The sequence below is a fragment of the Pelophylax lessonae genome, assembly GCF_965119305.1.
Source record: "Pelophylax lessonae genome assembly, chromosome: 2".
NCBI classification, from domain to species: Eukaryota; Metazoa; Chordata; class Amphibia; order Anura; family Ranidae; genus Pelophylax; species Pelophylax lessonae.
The window spans coordinates 374,032,773-374,047,952 of NC_138769.1; the positions used below are offsets into that span (position 1 = coordinate 374,032,773).

General features: G+C 40.3%; 1 protein-coding gene across 4 annotated transcripts in view; it reads right to left on the reverse strand.

Annotated features, from left to right (window-relative positions):
- Positions 1-15,180, reverse strand: part of LOC309547741 (CYFIP-related Rac1 interactor A-like) — a 67,791-nt gene that overhangs the window by 19,951 nt on the left and 32,660 nt on the right. For 2 of the 4 annotated variants that reach the window (XM_082247721.1, XM_082247720.1), the window contains exon 3: positions 2,538-2,617. The exons of the other annotated variants lie outside the window; for them this stretch is intronic. In XM_082247721.1, coding sequence (XP_082103847.1) covers positions 2,538-2,610 — 73 coding nt within the window. In that variant the 5' untranslated portion in view covers positions 2,611-2,617. The remainder of the gene's footprint in view (positions 1-2,537; positions 2,618-15,180) is intronic. 4 annotated transcript variants of the gene reach the window in all.

The following is a 15,180-nucleotide window of genomic DNA, read 5'->3' on the forward strand; positions in this document are numbered from 1 at the left end:
ACTGGAGCAATGATTCAGTCAAGTAAGTGTCTAGGGGTAGGGTTGGGTACATTAGGTAGTGGGGAGTTTTTATACCTTAATGTATGGGTGTCCAACCTGTGGCCCTCCACCTGTTGCAGAACTACAGGACCCATGAGGCATTGCAAGTCTGGCAATTTCAAACAATACTCTCAAAGGCAGAGGTATGATGGGACTTTTAGTTCTGCAACAGCTGGAGGGCCACAGGTTGGACACCCATGCATAATGCATATAATGCATTAAGAAAAAAGAAAACATTTTGGGTTTGGAACTACTTTAAAACATTTTAATCCTTATGTTGCTGGCATTACTAAATAGATAGGAAGGTATATTATATTAACTTGTTTTAAACTTTATTTTTTACATTTCTTCAGTTGCCCCTGAAGAAGGGGGCCAAAAGCCAAAATGATGTCATACATCCCAGGAGTCATCATGGGCATTTTATTCCATTCATCTGAAGGAGGGAAGGATGGGCATGCCTGCCTGCATGCCTAAGCTGAGGGCAGATGGATTGCAGGAAGTAAACGTTACATGAATCATCTGCCCTTACTCAAGATGGCCACTGCTAGAAATGCTAGGGGATGTTTTTCAAAGTGATTTCTCAAAAAAATAAATAAAGCATGGAGACATGGATGGATAGGCATGTTTACTTTGAATATTAAAAATTAATTATTCAGCATGCTTAGATACAATTTAGTTCTGCTTTAAGACTGGTTGGCATGTACAAAGACTATGCACTTCTGAAGGTACACTGGGAATATCTTCTTTCTCCTGACTCTGAAAAGTGTTGCATCCTCTATCTTTAACCTTCTTTCAGCACATTCCATTCATGCCGTAAGACATGTGTAATAGCATGTGATATATAGAAATTCTGATTTTCGGGTTACTGGCATTGAGTCACCCAGGAATTAGAAGGAAAAAATGATGGTTATTATTCAATCAGTTATTGTTCACTTATTCTTTAAAGTGTTTGTAAGCTTCGGTTGGCATATGCTGCCAGCCCCTCTCTTGTATTTAGCTATAACACACTATATAAGTGTATGTGAAAAACAAAGTTTCTAAATACCATTTTTGCAGATATCTTTAGGCCGGTCACGTGACTCCTGGCCGCTCTTCTAGTCCGATCCAGGCCTACAGCAGTAGGAGCTGAGATCTCCCGCTGATGTCAGCCGGGAGGTCACGTGACCCCTGTGCTGGCTGGTCGGTTCCTACAGCGGGAGGAGCCGACCAGCCAGCACAGCGGTCACGGGACCTCCTGGCTCTTAGATGGGGCGGAGAACGGCCGGGAGTCACGTGACCGCTGTGCTGGCTGCTCACCTCCTCCCGCTGTAGCCCATAGATGGGGGCGGAGAGCGGCCGGGAGTCACGTGACTGGCCTGAAGCTATCTGCAAAAATGGTATTTAGAAGCTTAATTTTTCCCATACACTTACATAGTGTATTATAGCAGAATTACAAGAGAGGGTTTGGCAGTCATTTTTTTAAATGTTTAAATCAACACTAATAGCGGCGGAAGGGGAGGGCAGCACACACACACACACACACCTGACAGGCAGGGAGGGGAGGAGGACACAGGACAGAGTGGATGATGGAGACACGTATCCTGACCACGATCCCATAGCTCAACAGCCATGATAAATGTGGTCAGTTCTCAGGGGGGAAGTCAGGACGAGGCAGGATCAAACAGGTATTGTAGGAGATACAGAGGGGTAATTAAAAAAATGAAAGCACTATGCTACAGCTTGCACTTTAAAGGGACAGGAGCTTCATTTTTTTGAGGGTAACAACCACTTTAAAGAATATAGGTGAGGTTCATTAGACCCTCCTTAGTTTGCATTGTTAAGTAACAAACTCTAAAATAAAAGTGACCGATGTGACTAAAGCTGGCCACGCAGTACCCATATTTTTTTATAACAATGAAAGCATCAGTAACAATAACTGAAATAGCATACTGGTGAAAAAAAACTGACACCAAGCTCCTGGAGGCAACAATAACTGCATGCATTCACAATGTTCCCAGCACAAGCACCAAGCATTGTAAATGCATGCATAGACATAAGCAGGGGACATAAATGATAAATAGTATGCTTGATCAGCAGAATGAGTAGCAAACTGGCCAAAAATTTTTAACAATTTGCTTTCTCAGAAAATAGTCTCCTGAGGTTCTTGACTGCAATAGTTTATATTGCACAAACAGTGGGATTGTCACATGATTGCACCAAAATAATTTTATATCATGATCATTCCCTATGTATGGACAACTTCACACACTGTTAGGGATCCCCGCTGTTTTAGTTTACACCACCTGTAAAACCAATTTTATGGAAAATTAGAAAAAAATAAAACCTGGCCTACTAACATCCCAAACCATGATATTCTAAAACATATAATGCTTTTTTGATGGAGCTAAACTCATGAAATGAATATTTGCAACAGAACATGTAATCAATGATAAAACAAAACCAACTTAAAAGTATAATGAAAACAAAAGAGAAACATGGAAAAATTAAAGTGATCTCACGTTCAAAGTCAAGGAAAAAAGTGGGACACTGTTCTAGGTCGCTATAAGACAAGACTTTTAGAAGGTTCCCCATCTGACACCTGTAAAAAAAAGACAGAAAGGAGGGAATGATGGGTGGGGGGAAAAGCTTCTTTGTGGGAAAGTTCTGCCTTCAAAGCATAAAACACATTAGCTTATTTTTAAAGCAACTGTTAAAATGGAACTGATGCTGCTCTTAAGACTATCTAGAAATATTAACCTAAGCAATACACTTAAAATGTACCTTTTGTCTGGAAATCCTTCTGAAAAAAAAAAGCAGTGCATTTCATGGAATGTGAAGGTGCCTAGGCACTCCTGTGCCTATACCCTCATAGCTGTGTATTTGTAGCGTGAAATTCAGGCACTGTGCCTCTGACTATTAATCTCAGGGGATTTATAGTGAGTTTCTGTGATGCCACCATTGTGTTGCTCACTGTTCTCCTTGCTGACAGCTCTAGCATAGGGAAGCAAAGCCCTGTCTCCATCAAGATGGCTACCCCCCATGAATGCATGCAAGGCAATTCCGATGAATAGTTCTGAAACACTAATCATAAAGGCATATACTGATTAGGAGTTCTGATTTCTCTTTGACTTCACTTACTGAATACTTGTTCCAGGTAGGTGACAGACAGCTAGTTCAACTATCATTTTCAAAAGAAAGTAAAAAAAAGCAGCCTCCATAGTTCATTCACAATAAGTTCCACCCGAAGTTCTGTTCCAGGGTGGATAGCCACTGGTGGGATAGATTTCCTGCTTGTTTCTTATGTCCTTTGGGTAGTCCAGTACCAACATTGTTGCCAGTATTTTATTCTCCTGCCACAAGCATTATGGAGCCATGTAAGGAAGTTTCATAGACCGGCATTAGCTCCACAGAACAGCAATTGCATTGGCTGAGAACCCAAGGGCACAGTTCTCCAAAGTGCTGAGTGCAAAGAGATATATATGAAGCTGCATTTACCTGTTCATTTTGGTCCTCCCTTACAGATAACGGAGGTGCATCAGCAAACCTCAGAAATTACAGTAGTACTGTCAGCAATGCCTGATACTGATAAAGTCATGACTGAGACATGTACAGAATGTATTGATGGCGATCAATGGCAGAAGTACAAGCTGTACTGAGAAGTTTCCATCACAGACAACTGATAATGTTTTTAATGAGAAAGGCCCAATGCGTGTGAATTGGCTGGGCCTCTATAGCAGACGTTCCACCTTTATGTTTTATGGTATTTGTACATGAACTACCATCTAAGACTAAAGCCCCGAAACACATGGGCCGAATGCCGGGCGACATTGGCCTGTTCAATGAAAACTGGCATTCGGACCGTGTGTATGGCAGCTGGTCATTTGACAAGCATTCTGGAAACCCAATAGCTGACCGACTCCCTTTCAGGGCACTCAGCCAATGACCGAAGTGTTCTGGCGGTGGGCCGTCTCCCTGTCAGAACACAACAGCTCAGTGGGGGAGATCGCTATACTAATTTCAGATCATTAGCACAGCGGTTCCGACCAGAGGTGACATTTTTTTTTTGTGTAACCCGCTCATAGTTTGTACCAGACTTTAAGGTTTTCTGCATATTTATCTATCAGTGAAGGTGTAAACATTTTATGTCATGCTGGGACAGAGAAATCAGCTGATATATTAGGCTAGTCGCAATGGACCAGAAAATATGTGGTTCATGGCTATTTATGAATTGTGGGACATGTGACAATTTACATATGTCAGTAAATTAAGGGTTCTGAACTACCATGTGTACAGCTCAATTAGTGTCAATGGATATTTACTGACCTGCATTTGATGTGTGTTCCAAATGCACATTACATGCAGAAAAACAACTCTCATTGACATGAGACTATGTTCACTCTTTGGTTACTACTATATAAATTCTATTGTCTTAGGCTGGGTTCACACATATGCAAATTGGGCTGTGGTCCGCATTTGGAAAGGGTCCTGTTCGTCTTTGGTTGCGATTCAAGTGCAAATTCAGGCAAAAATCCGGACCTGATTCGCACCTGAATTGGTGAACTGAACTGGCACCCCCTGCTGTGAGCTGCAGCCACAGCAATTGTGAAGCTGGCCTTACTACTAAATATTATCTACAGTTACATCAAACTGTTCTTGGGGATAAAAAGCAATGTTTAGGTTTTCCTTAGCACTGGGATGTTTTTGTTACATACTGTGTATTCTGTAGCATTCAGGCTAGAGTTTATTTTATATAATATTTGTCTGTATAATAAATATTTTATCACCAATAATATAATGAGAATGAATCAATGTTGTTGCTAGGTTCATATTATGTAAAATGGAAAAATCAAACCCAACCCTTAAGGCATTAAAGCCAAACTCCAGGCCATCATAAAAGCCATAAATGAATGCAGCTCTGTATTAACTACTTCGCCTCTTTGGACGTACTACGTACATCCAGACAGTGAAGAGTCCAAAACAAGCTTATGACTGCTTTTTAGCCATAAGCTTGTTAGCGTTTTAATTAGCCAGGTCCCGGCTGTCATATAAAAAATGATCAGGGGGGCTGTATAACTGCCTAATCATTTTTACAGTGCGGGCTGCTGTGCCCCCCCCCCTCCCCCCACATGATCTGTGCTTGATTAGTTGCCATGGAGGGCAGGGGAGATGTCTCCATAAAAGTACGTGTCAACTCCCAAATGCCATCACAAAGGGGGCCTGTTAGCCCCCTAGTGATAGCAATTAAGTTGAATGAAAAAAAAAATTAAAAAAGTAAAAGAAAACTAAAAATTATTATAAAATATAATAATAAAAATAAAAAACAAACGCCTCTCACCCTATACACATCACAAGCACAGAGTGGGCAGTGTATGTAGACAGCAATTTCACCATACATATAAGGTATTGCTGCGAATGTTGGAATGAGCAATAACTCTGGGGTCATAATTCATGGTTAACGTTAAACTGATAAGCCATAAAGACTTTTAAAGCATTGCCTATGGAGAATTTTAGGTACCTTTTTTTTTTCATATCACAGTTTTTCTGACATGTTTGGTATCAACTTACTCGATGCAATCTATATTTTACGACAAGGTTGGGTATTATATTGTGTTTGTTTGCACTAAAATTAATTTTAGTGTATTTGTTCTTCAAAATATGCGTTTGATAAACAGTTGCACAGATAAAAAATTGCAACAACCTATTTTCTTAATCCACAGGGCCTCTGCTTTCAGAAAATATATAATAGTCTGGGGTACCTAAGTGATTTTATAGCCAGAATTGCAGATTTAACATGTAGGCAAACAATGAAAACATTTCAATAGAGGAGAAATAGTTAATTTGTTGAATTCAGTCTATGTACCTGAACTTGACCTAGTATCAGCCACTTGCAGTCTACTGTACAGAAGAACTCATACTGAGACAGGGAAAAGCAGCACAAGGAGCCGATCACATATGTTGTAGTGCAATGGAGGATGCTGATAGGAGGAGAGAGCAGACTGGCAGATTATTTCGCTTATCAGCCATCTGTATCTCCTTCACCATCCAGTTAAAAAGGGTCTCCTGTCAGAAAGGGTGTGAAAATCTTAGAAATAAATGGTCAGAAATACAGATCGATGACAGGTAACACAGCGTGTATTTCATCTATACACCAAGCTATTTGCCTGGAGTTCAGCTTTAATTTCAAGTTTTCTAGGTGACATTAGTATTGTTCAGGCCAGTAGTCGTATATCTTTGTTAGTGGTGGTAACAGTGAAAGAATAATGTAAATTCCCCTAGGACAAGTGGTATATGTACAACTAATCTTTGAACTAACTGTTCTCTGGAATAATACATACTGCTGTGGTGGAAATTATAATGGAATCATAATGTACATTACATATACAATGTTCACACAATGTTCCAGATTCATTTTCAATAGATTGTTGTGGAACAGCAATTGTGTTGTCAGAGCTAAATGTTACATGCCTGGCAAAATGCCTTATATACTATTTGCCAGATGTACTCAGAAAAGACAAACACTTTAAGTAGTGAATAATAACAAAACCTTAATGATAAAAGGTATCCACATATTATTATTATTATAATCATACTGTGCGAATGTATGCAAAGCTCACATTTTTAAAGTGTTTTACTTGAATATCGTTTTTGCAAAAGTGTATATGCTAATGTCATAGCGGTCAGTGTGTTTATAGCTGCAATAATGTGTGCTAGATTAGTCATACACAAGAATATGAATACACAACCACTGCCAATCTAGTATACTATAGTGGCACAATCACTGAAAAATTAGGCAGTGCATTTAAAATGCTGTACTAACTTGGGTCCATAGAAGAATGACATGTAATGTAATTGTCTACTCAACCAGTCTACCATATGGAGCTGCAAACACTCACAAGCAGCTGAATCAAGCTATTTCATTTATTTGTAGAAGGTCTTGTTTTTGTGTAGACTTCACTGTAGGTCAACGCAAATCAGTAAGTTTAATGTACACTGCTCAAAAGAAATTTAAGAAACACTTTGAAAACACATCAGATCTCAATGGGGAAAAATATCATGCTGGATATCTATACTGATATGGACTGAGTAATGTGTTAGGAACTGGTTGCATACTCTTCCCACATGAGGCTGGGCATTGTCATGCACCAGAAGGAACCAAGGACTCACTGTACCAGCGTAGGGTCTGACAATGGGTCCAAGGATTTCATCCCGATACCTAATGGCAGTCAAGGTGCCATTGTCTAGCCTGTAGAGATCTGTGCTTTCCTCCATGGATATGCCTCCCCAGACCATCACTGACCCATCACCAAACTGGTCATGTTGAACAATGTTATAGGCAGCATAACTTTCTCCACGGCTTCTCCAGACCCTTTCACGTCTATCACATGTGCTCAGGGTGAACCTGCTCTCATCTGTGAAAAGTACAGGGCGCCAGTGGCGGACCTGCCAATTCTGGTGTTCAATGGCAAATGCCAATCGAGCTTCACAGTACCGGGCAGTGAGCACAGTGCCCAGTAGAGGACGTCAGGCCCTCAGGCCACCCTCATAAAGTCTGTTTCTGATTGTTTGGCCAGAGACATTCACACCAATGGCCTGCTGGAGGTTAGTTTGTAGGGCTCTGGCATTGCTCATCCTGTTCCTCCTTGCACAATATAGCAGATATCGTTCCTGCTGATGGGTTAAGGACCTTCTACGGCCCTGACCAGCCCTCATAGAGTAACTGCCTGTCTCCTGGAATCTCCTCCATGCTCTAGAGACTGTCCTGGGAGACACAGCAAACCTTCTGGCAATGGCATCTATTGATGTATCATCCTGGAGGAGTTGGACTGCCTGTGCAACCTCTTTAGGGTCCAGGTATCGCTTCATGCTACCAGTAGTGTCACTGACCATAGCCAAATTCAAAACTATTGTAAAAAAAAAAAAGAAAAGATGAGTAGGGAAAAAAACATCTGTGGCCTCCACCTGTAAAACCATTACTGTTTTGGAAGTCGTCTCATTTTTGCCCATCTAGTGCACCCCATATGCTACCTAAGTGACCAGATCCTTATCCCAGGAGTTTAATTGACTTGAAGCTATACCCTTATTAAAAAGTTTTTCTTGAATTTTTTTGAGCAGTGTATATGTAAAGCCTTTCATTTTAGTTTTGGAGCTGTGAGGGGTTAGAGCTTATCATGCTATATGTGTCCCCACTAGGGAGGTTCACTCTGTCTATTTGGGCTGGTGACCACTGTCATTAAGACTGAAAGTGATGGGGAAATCTAAAAATTTGAGTTGTCACCAGCACGGGAATTAAAGGAAAATATTCCAATGGGCCCTTCTGGTGTCAGCTGTCTAAATGGAGATTTACCTTGCTTTGGAGAGATTTCTTCTCACTTCCTGTTGTATCTACAGGACAGTGAGTGAATTGAGATCCCCAGTATAGAACGCAGAAAAAAAGGACAGGTGTTTTATCCTTTCCCTATACTATCTAAAAATGAAAAAAAAAAAAAACCCCTATTGGGTAGGAGCGAGGGCAGGGCTACCCAAACGTATGCTGCCATGGAGCCTGTCAGGAAAAAAAGTTTTGCCTTTAGATATCACCAGACTAATATTGCATCATGTGGTCTTGACAAAAATATTTATTTGTACATCACTCTGAAGTAACTATATTGTCCTCAGCCATTAAAATTGCATCCAACACTATGATTTGTAGCAAATGATAGACTTATTTTAATTTTTTTTTTAAATTTATTACAATTTGTCACAAGGAAAAATAGAAATTAAAATGAATTGCGGGCTTGACACATAGGAGGAGATTTACTAAGACTGTGTTCTCACTGATGCGGCTACGGGTTTCATGCCTGGGGTCCGGTGCGTCCCTGTTCACCGCTTCAGGTGCAAATCAGGTCTGAATTTTTGCCTGTATTCACATCTGAAATGGAGCCAAATATGCACAGGACCCTTATCCAGTGCACTCCGTGGCCACCCCAAAGCTGTGTGAACAAGCTCCATTGAGAGCCGGTCACACTCTCCTGTCATGCGAATTGGAATGCGGGGAAACCCACATCCAATTCACATAAGTGAGAACCCAACCTAAAACTGGTGCACTCAGAATCCGGAGCAGCTGTGCATAGTTTTCAATCAGCTTCTATCTTCAGCTTGTTCAATCAAGCTTTGGAAATAAAACCAGGAAGCTGCTTGGTTTCTATGCAGAGTTGCACCAGATTTTGCACTCTCCAGTTTTAGTAAATAACCCCCATAATGGCTGATTTACTGAATAAGTTAAAAATGTGTATAATCGAATTGCTCACATTGCATTGATCAGTCATATCTTGGGTCAAATAATCCAGGTAGTTATCTAAGTTTGAGTTTAGACAAACTCAAAAAGTTCAAGGTTAAACTTGGTTTAGAAAAGCAGTAATTTGAATCATTTGATCCAGTCCACGTCCTATCGCCTCCAATTCTTTTCTTAATCTATGCTTTTTTCTAAATGGGAAATGCTTCTGACTGATGAGTCACTGAACTCTGGTCTTTAAGATTTCCTCTTCAAGAATGCGGCTTTGAAACTCGAAAAGTTGCTGTGCTTTCTACTTCTTCTTTTTTTTAAACTTCTTTTAAATGAGCTAATGGGAACACACAGGAAGGGAAATCTATATACTATTTTTCTTAAATGACTAATATTAGTGATTAGTTAGTAAAGCAGATATGAAATAAGCTTAAAAAGGCAGAATAATGGAGACTGGGTTTAGATGGTTCAATCATACAGCCCACCAAATTGGTCAGATGCGGTAACTGAACTAGTATGCTGGGTGTGCATATCTGCAAGATAGAACAGACTGGACAAACTAAAGCCCCGTACACATGCACGGATTGTTGGCCGACCGATCGGCCGTCTTTTGTCCAGTGTTGTTTGTTGGTTGAAATGTGCTCTAGACTTGCACTGGACTTTTGTTGGCCAACAAAAATCAACTTCAGAAGTGATGTCATGTGATGGTTGACTTTCCCTGTGTTTTTTCTTCTCTGAGCATGCCCAGTCTTGCTCATCTGATTTTTGTCTGCCGAAATCTGTACTGACTGACGAACAATCGGCCGTTCTGTTGTTGGCCAACAAAAATTTTATAGCATGCACACACAGATTTTTTTCGGCCGAAAAGTCGCAGTTGGTTGTCGGAAGCATCATACTAACAAGCCTACAATTGGCCGATCGGACGTTGGCCGACAATTTACGGCCAACAATCTGTGCGTGTGTACAGGGCTTAAGATCCGATTATATTTGGAATGTTCTCGATAGTTACTAAAGGAAGATCTGTGAGTTTTGAAGCTGAAGGGGTCAATTGATTCAGAAGGCTAAGACAACCAATGTGGCTGTGAGAAGTTAGATGGCACAAAAGCTGACAGTCTAAAAAAAAAAACAATTTAAAGTTAAGCCATATGTACACTTCCCAGATTTGTATTATTAAAGAGGAAGTAAAGCTTCCTCTGTAACTTGTACCTATAGATAAGCCTTAAATATCTCCTAAACTTCCTAAGCATCGTTTAGGAGATATATACATGAATGCAGCCAATGACATCATTGGCCCATGCGTTCTGAAGGAACGGCCGCCCGTACCAATCACAGCACCGGAGCTCGTGAACCCAGAAGAAACACTGGGGAAGATGTCGGCCGTGTCAGCGGTATGCGGGCGCCGCTGCAGGGGCTTCATTCTAAGGTATTTCATAATGAGCTAGTATGCGATGCATACTAGCTCATTATGCCTTTGTCTCACAGGGTTTGTATTTTTTAATGGGTTTACAACCTCTTTAATGCAGAAAGGGGTCACAGCAGATTAAATCCAAAACATTGATTTATTTTTACATACACTTGATAATATTTTATAGTGTCAGGTTTTTCTAATTGTTAACCAGGCTGGTGACAGTGGTGTGGTGGTATGAAGATAACCAATTTCCTGAAGACTAAACAACCAGGGATTCATTGAGGCCCTGGTCACACTTGAGTGTTTTTCAGCTCATAAATCGCTCATCTCTGAATTCTCAAAACGTCCAACAAGCAAAATCTCATTCATTTTAATGGGCACTGTTCAAATATGAGCATTTTGTCGCGTGAAGCAAAACGCTTGAAGCTCAAAAAATTTAATTAGCTTATTTTTTTGGCAGATTACAAGCATTTTTGTTAGATGTCAAGGCCTGCCTCTAAACACCTGCATAAAACGCGTGAAAAAAACATCTGAAAAATGCCCGAAAATCCACCTAAAAAACGGCCTAAAAACCATACGCTAAAGGTGTGAATGGAGCCTGAATGTACAGACAAAAAAATAGAGAAACGGATACCAACCAGCTTCAAGTTCCAGCAGGTGACTTAGAGTGAAACTGCACTCTCTCAATCAGCGTTTATTTTTTAATCCTTATGCTGCTAGATATATTATATTTACTTGTTTTAAACAGTTTTTTACATTTTAGTTACTTCCTAGGCAAATTATGTCATACATCCTAAGAGTCTTCAGGAGAGAAGGAGGGGTTTTCTCAGCTAAGCACACCCTCTTGCCTGCATGCTTGAGCTAAGTGTAGATGGATTCCAGGAAGTAAATGCTACATGAGTCATCTGCCCTAACTCAAGATGGCCAAGGCCATTAATGCTAGGTCGTGTGTGTGTGGGTTGCTTTGAATATTAAAAATGAATTGAATAGTGCTTTTGACAAACATTCAGGCTTAGTCTTTTGTACACAAGTTGACAACAAACAAGCAGGCATGCTTTGCAAATGGAGCCATCATTTTCTACACATGGACATGTAAAAAAAGTCATTAACCGCTTGCCGACCGTCGCAAGTACATATACTGCGGCGGTCAGCCCCGGCCAGGCAAAGCGACGTATCGGTACGTCACTAGCCTGTGAGCCAATAGCGGGTGAGCGCGCACCGCCGGAGGCGCGCTCCCGCCCGGCTCGTTTCCTAAGAAGTCCGCGCGTGTGACCGGCGGACCCGATGTCCACTGGTCACTCGCGATCGTCCGCTGTGAAGGGAGAAAGGCAGGCGGCTAATGTAAACAAAGCCACCTGTCATTCTTCCCTGTGTAACAGCAGAGATCTACGGTCCTGCTATGTAGGACCGTAGATCTCTGCTGTTACATGTAAAGCCACATCCCTGCACAGTTAGAAACACGCCCCTAGGGACAGACTTAACCCTTCCTTCCCCAATAAAGTTAATCCCTTCCCTGCCAGTGTCATTTTTACAGTAACAGTGCATATGTATAGCACTGATTACTGTAGTAATGTCACTGGTACCCCCAAAAGTGTCAAATAGGTCAGTCAAGGGTCCGATCTGTCCGCCGCAATGTCGCAGTCCCGCACAAAAAAATCGCAGATCACCGCCATTACTCGTTAAAAAAAAAACAACAAAAATGACAAAAATCTTTCCCTTAGTTAGTAAACGCAATAACTTTTGCGCAAACCAATCAAAATACGCTTATTGTGATTTTTCTTTACCAAACATATGTAGCAGAAAGCAAATTGGCCGAAAATGTTTAAAAATTTAGATTTTTACATTTTTTGGGGGGAATTTCATATAAAAAATGTGAAAAATATTGTTATTTTTGCAAAATTGTCGCTATTTTTCGTTTTTTCGTTGATCACCTTACAGGTGATCAAATACCACCAAAAGAAAGCTCTGTTTGTGTGAAAAAAAAGAACGTCAAATTCGTTTAGGTGCAGCGTCGCACGACCGCGCAATTGTCCGTAAAAGTCACGCAGTGCCGAATCGCAAAATAGGCCCTGGTCAGGAAGGGGGTAAAATCTTCCGGGGCTTAAGTGGTTAAAGTTGTACTTTCTTTTTTAAGTGTAAGCTAAGTATATCTTAGCACATTTGAGCTTAGTGGATCAAGCATAGGAGCGAAGTGATAGCCAAAATCATACAGACAGACTTCAATGTACATTAATAATCATTCTTTAGAACTATGAAATGTGAATCTTACAGTGATATACATTGAGCATTAGCAAGGAGACTGGGAGTTTAGGTGCCACTCTCACACTGTAAGAAGGTATACAAATGAAAAAACTCAACAATGGCTGTACAAGAGTTTATAATCTTTTGATTGCTGGCCACTGGTGGAATACAACTTGTCAATATATGGCTGTTCTTTCAAAGTAAAGTATGTTATTTAATTAAATAATCTAATTGATATTAGTTACTGTCACTTCTAAAAAGGTTAAATGTGTTTAATGTGTTAAAAATGTAATTTGTTCAACATATTTTTTTATTTATATATATTGTGCAGTTCGGATAGTGAAACACAATACTGTAGAATGATGTAGACAACTAAGTATGTGCACAGTAATTGCATTTTATTAAGATGCCTTTTAGAAGAATATTTTATAGTAATTGGTAGAAGGATAAAAAAAAATGACTATAGTGTAAAATATTTAATAGAAATAATTATAAAACAGAAAAAGGGAAAGAGGAGGTTTTCCTTAAATAACCAATAAAATGAAGGTTGAAGAAGTACCTAAGGGGGGGGGGGGGTGTCCAACACAGATTCATTGGAGCTCTTATCGGTGTGAACGTTTTTGAAGGTGATCATTGCTTACGATTTATGAGATATAATTCGAGTGAGGGGGGGCTTATTGACTGTAAGAAATTCAGGAACTGGAGGGCTCGCTTTTGCTGTGCTATACCTAGCTAAAGGTGTTACACATACTATTAGGTTTGAATAATAGTTTCTCCTTGCACCCCTTTAACTTCCTTGACCCAGGCATGTTCTCTTTACATATTCCCACTTCAGCAGGAAGTTAGTCATTGGTCATTTCGCCCACTCAGTGGATATATCTCATAAGACTCGTGTGCTCAGGTCATGTGAGCCGAGACTGTAATTAGGGAAAGCCACTGGCATTAAATCTCGCATCAGGGTGACGTCACTTCTGGGTTTAACGACAGTAGAGGAGGATTTCTCCCAGAAAATGTAGCCAATATTATTATTTGTATTACTATTGCATATATTATGGAATACAGAAGGGATATTATCTTATATAAGTTTATATTGAATGCAGTGATTTAATATATATATAATGTATAATGAAACATCCTGCTATTAAAGTAAAACTAAGCCCTAAAAAATATCTTTATTATATAGTTAATATCCTTCAATTGTTACACAGTTACCAGAACTACATTTTTTTTCTGATACTTCCCAGGCAATTGGATGTAATTCAGAGCGCACTGCTCCTTCATTACATGCGATCTCATGTGCGGATGCGAATTCAGCCATACACTTCGTATGGCTGAATTCGCAGCAAACACGCACAGGACCCTTTTTTCCAGCCGCATCAGGATCGGATTGCACAGTGGTTCACAGTTGTGCGATCCGATCCTGTGCGAACTGTCAGATCGCACTGCGATATGCGATCAAACTGGGGGTGTCGTTAACATTTAATTGACACCCCCTGCGTATCGCACATGGCAGTGTTAACTGCCAGGGGTGCATTTGCGATGCGGGAACAGGCTGCAAATTCGCAGCCTTCCCGCATCGCACAAGTGTGAACCGGGACTCAAAGGCGTGTGAGCGCTGTTAATCGCGCCTAAACACTAGCACTTCAGCGTTTATTTATTTCAACAGCCAAAAAAAATAAATTCTGCCCAGTGAAAAAAAAAAAAATAATAACGCCCAAACTCCAAACACTGACCCGACTGTGCTGTGATTAAACACAGCAGATGTCGGTAGTCCATTGGCCGGCAATCATCATGAATTTACACAGGACTGAGCTCTGTAAACCTGTCAGCGGGGAAGTAATCTATTTTCTTTCCCAGCAAAGCAAGGAATAAAATCCATTACTTCCTCTAGTAAAAGCACCTAACACAGTACACCAAAACACTGGCTAGGCACATATTTAACCCTTTGATTGCCCTAGATGTTTAACCCCTTCCCAGCCAGTGTCATTAGTACAGTGACAGTGCACATTTTTAGCACTTATCACTGTATTAGTGTCACTGGTTCCCAAGTTTACTGTAGATGCTATAACTTTTGCGTAAACTGATCAATATACGCTTAATGGGATTTTCTTTTACCAAAAACATGTAGCAGAATATATATTGGCCTAGGTTTATCAAAAAATTTGATTTTTTACATTTGTTTGTTGGATATGTTATATAGCAGAAAGTAAACAATATTAATTTTATTTCAAAATTTTCAGTGTTTTTTTGT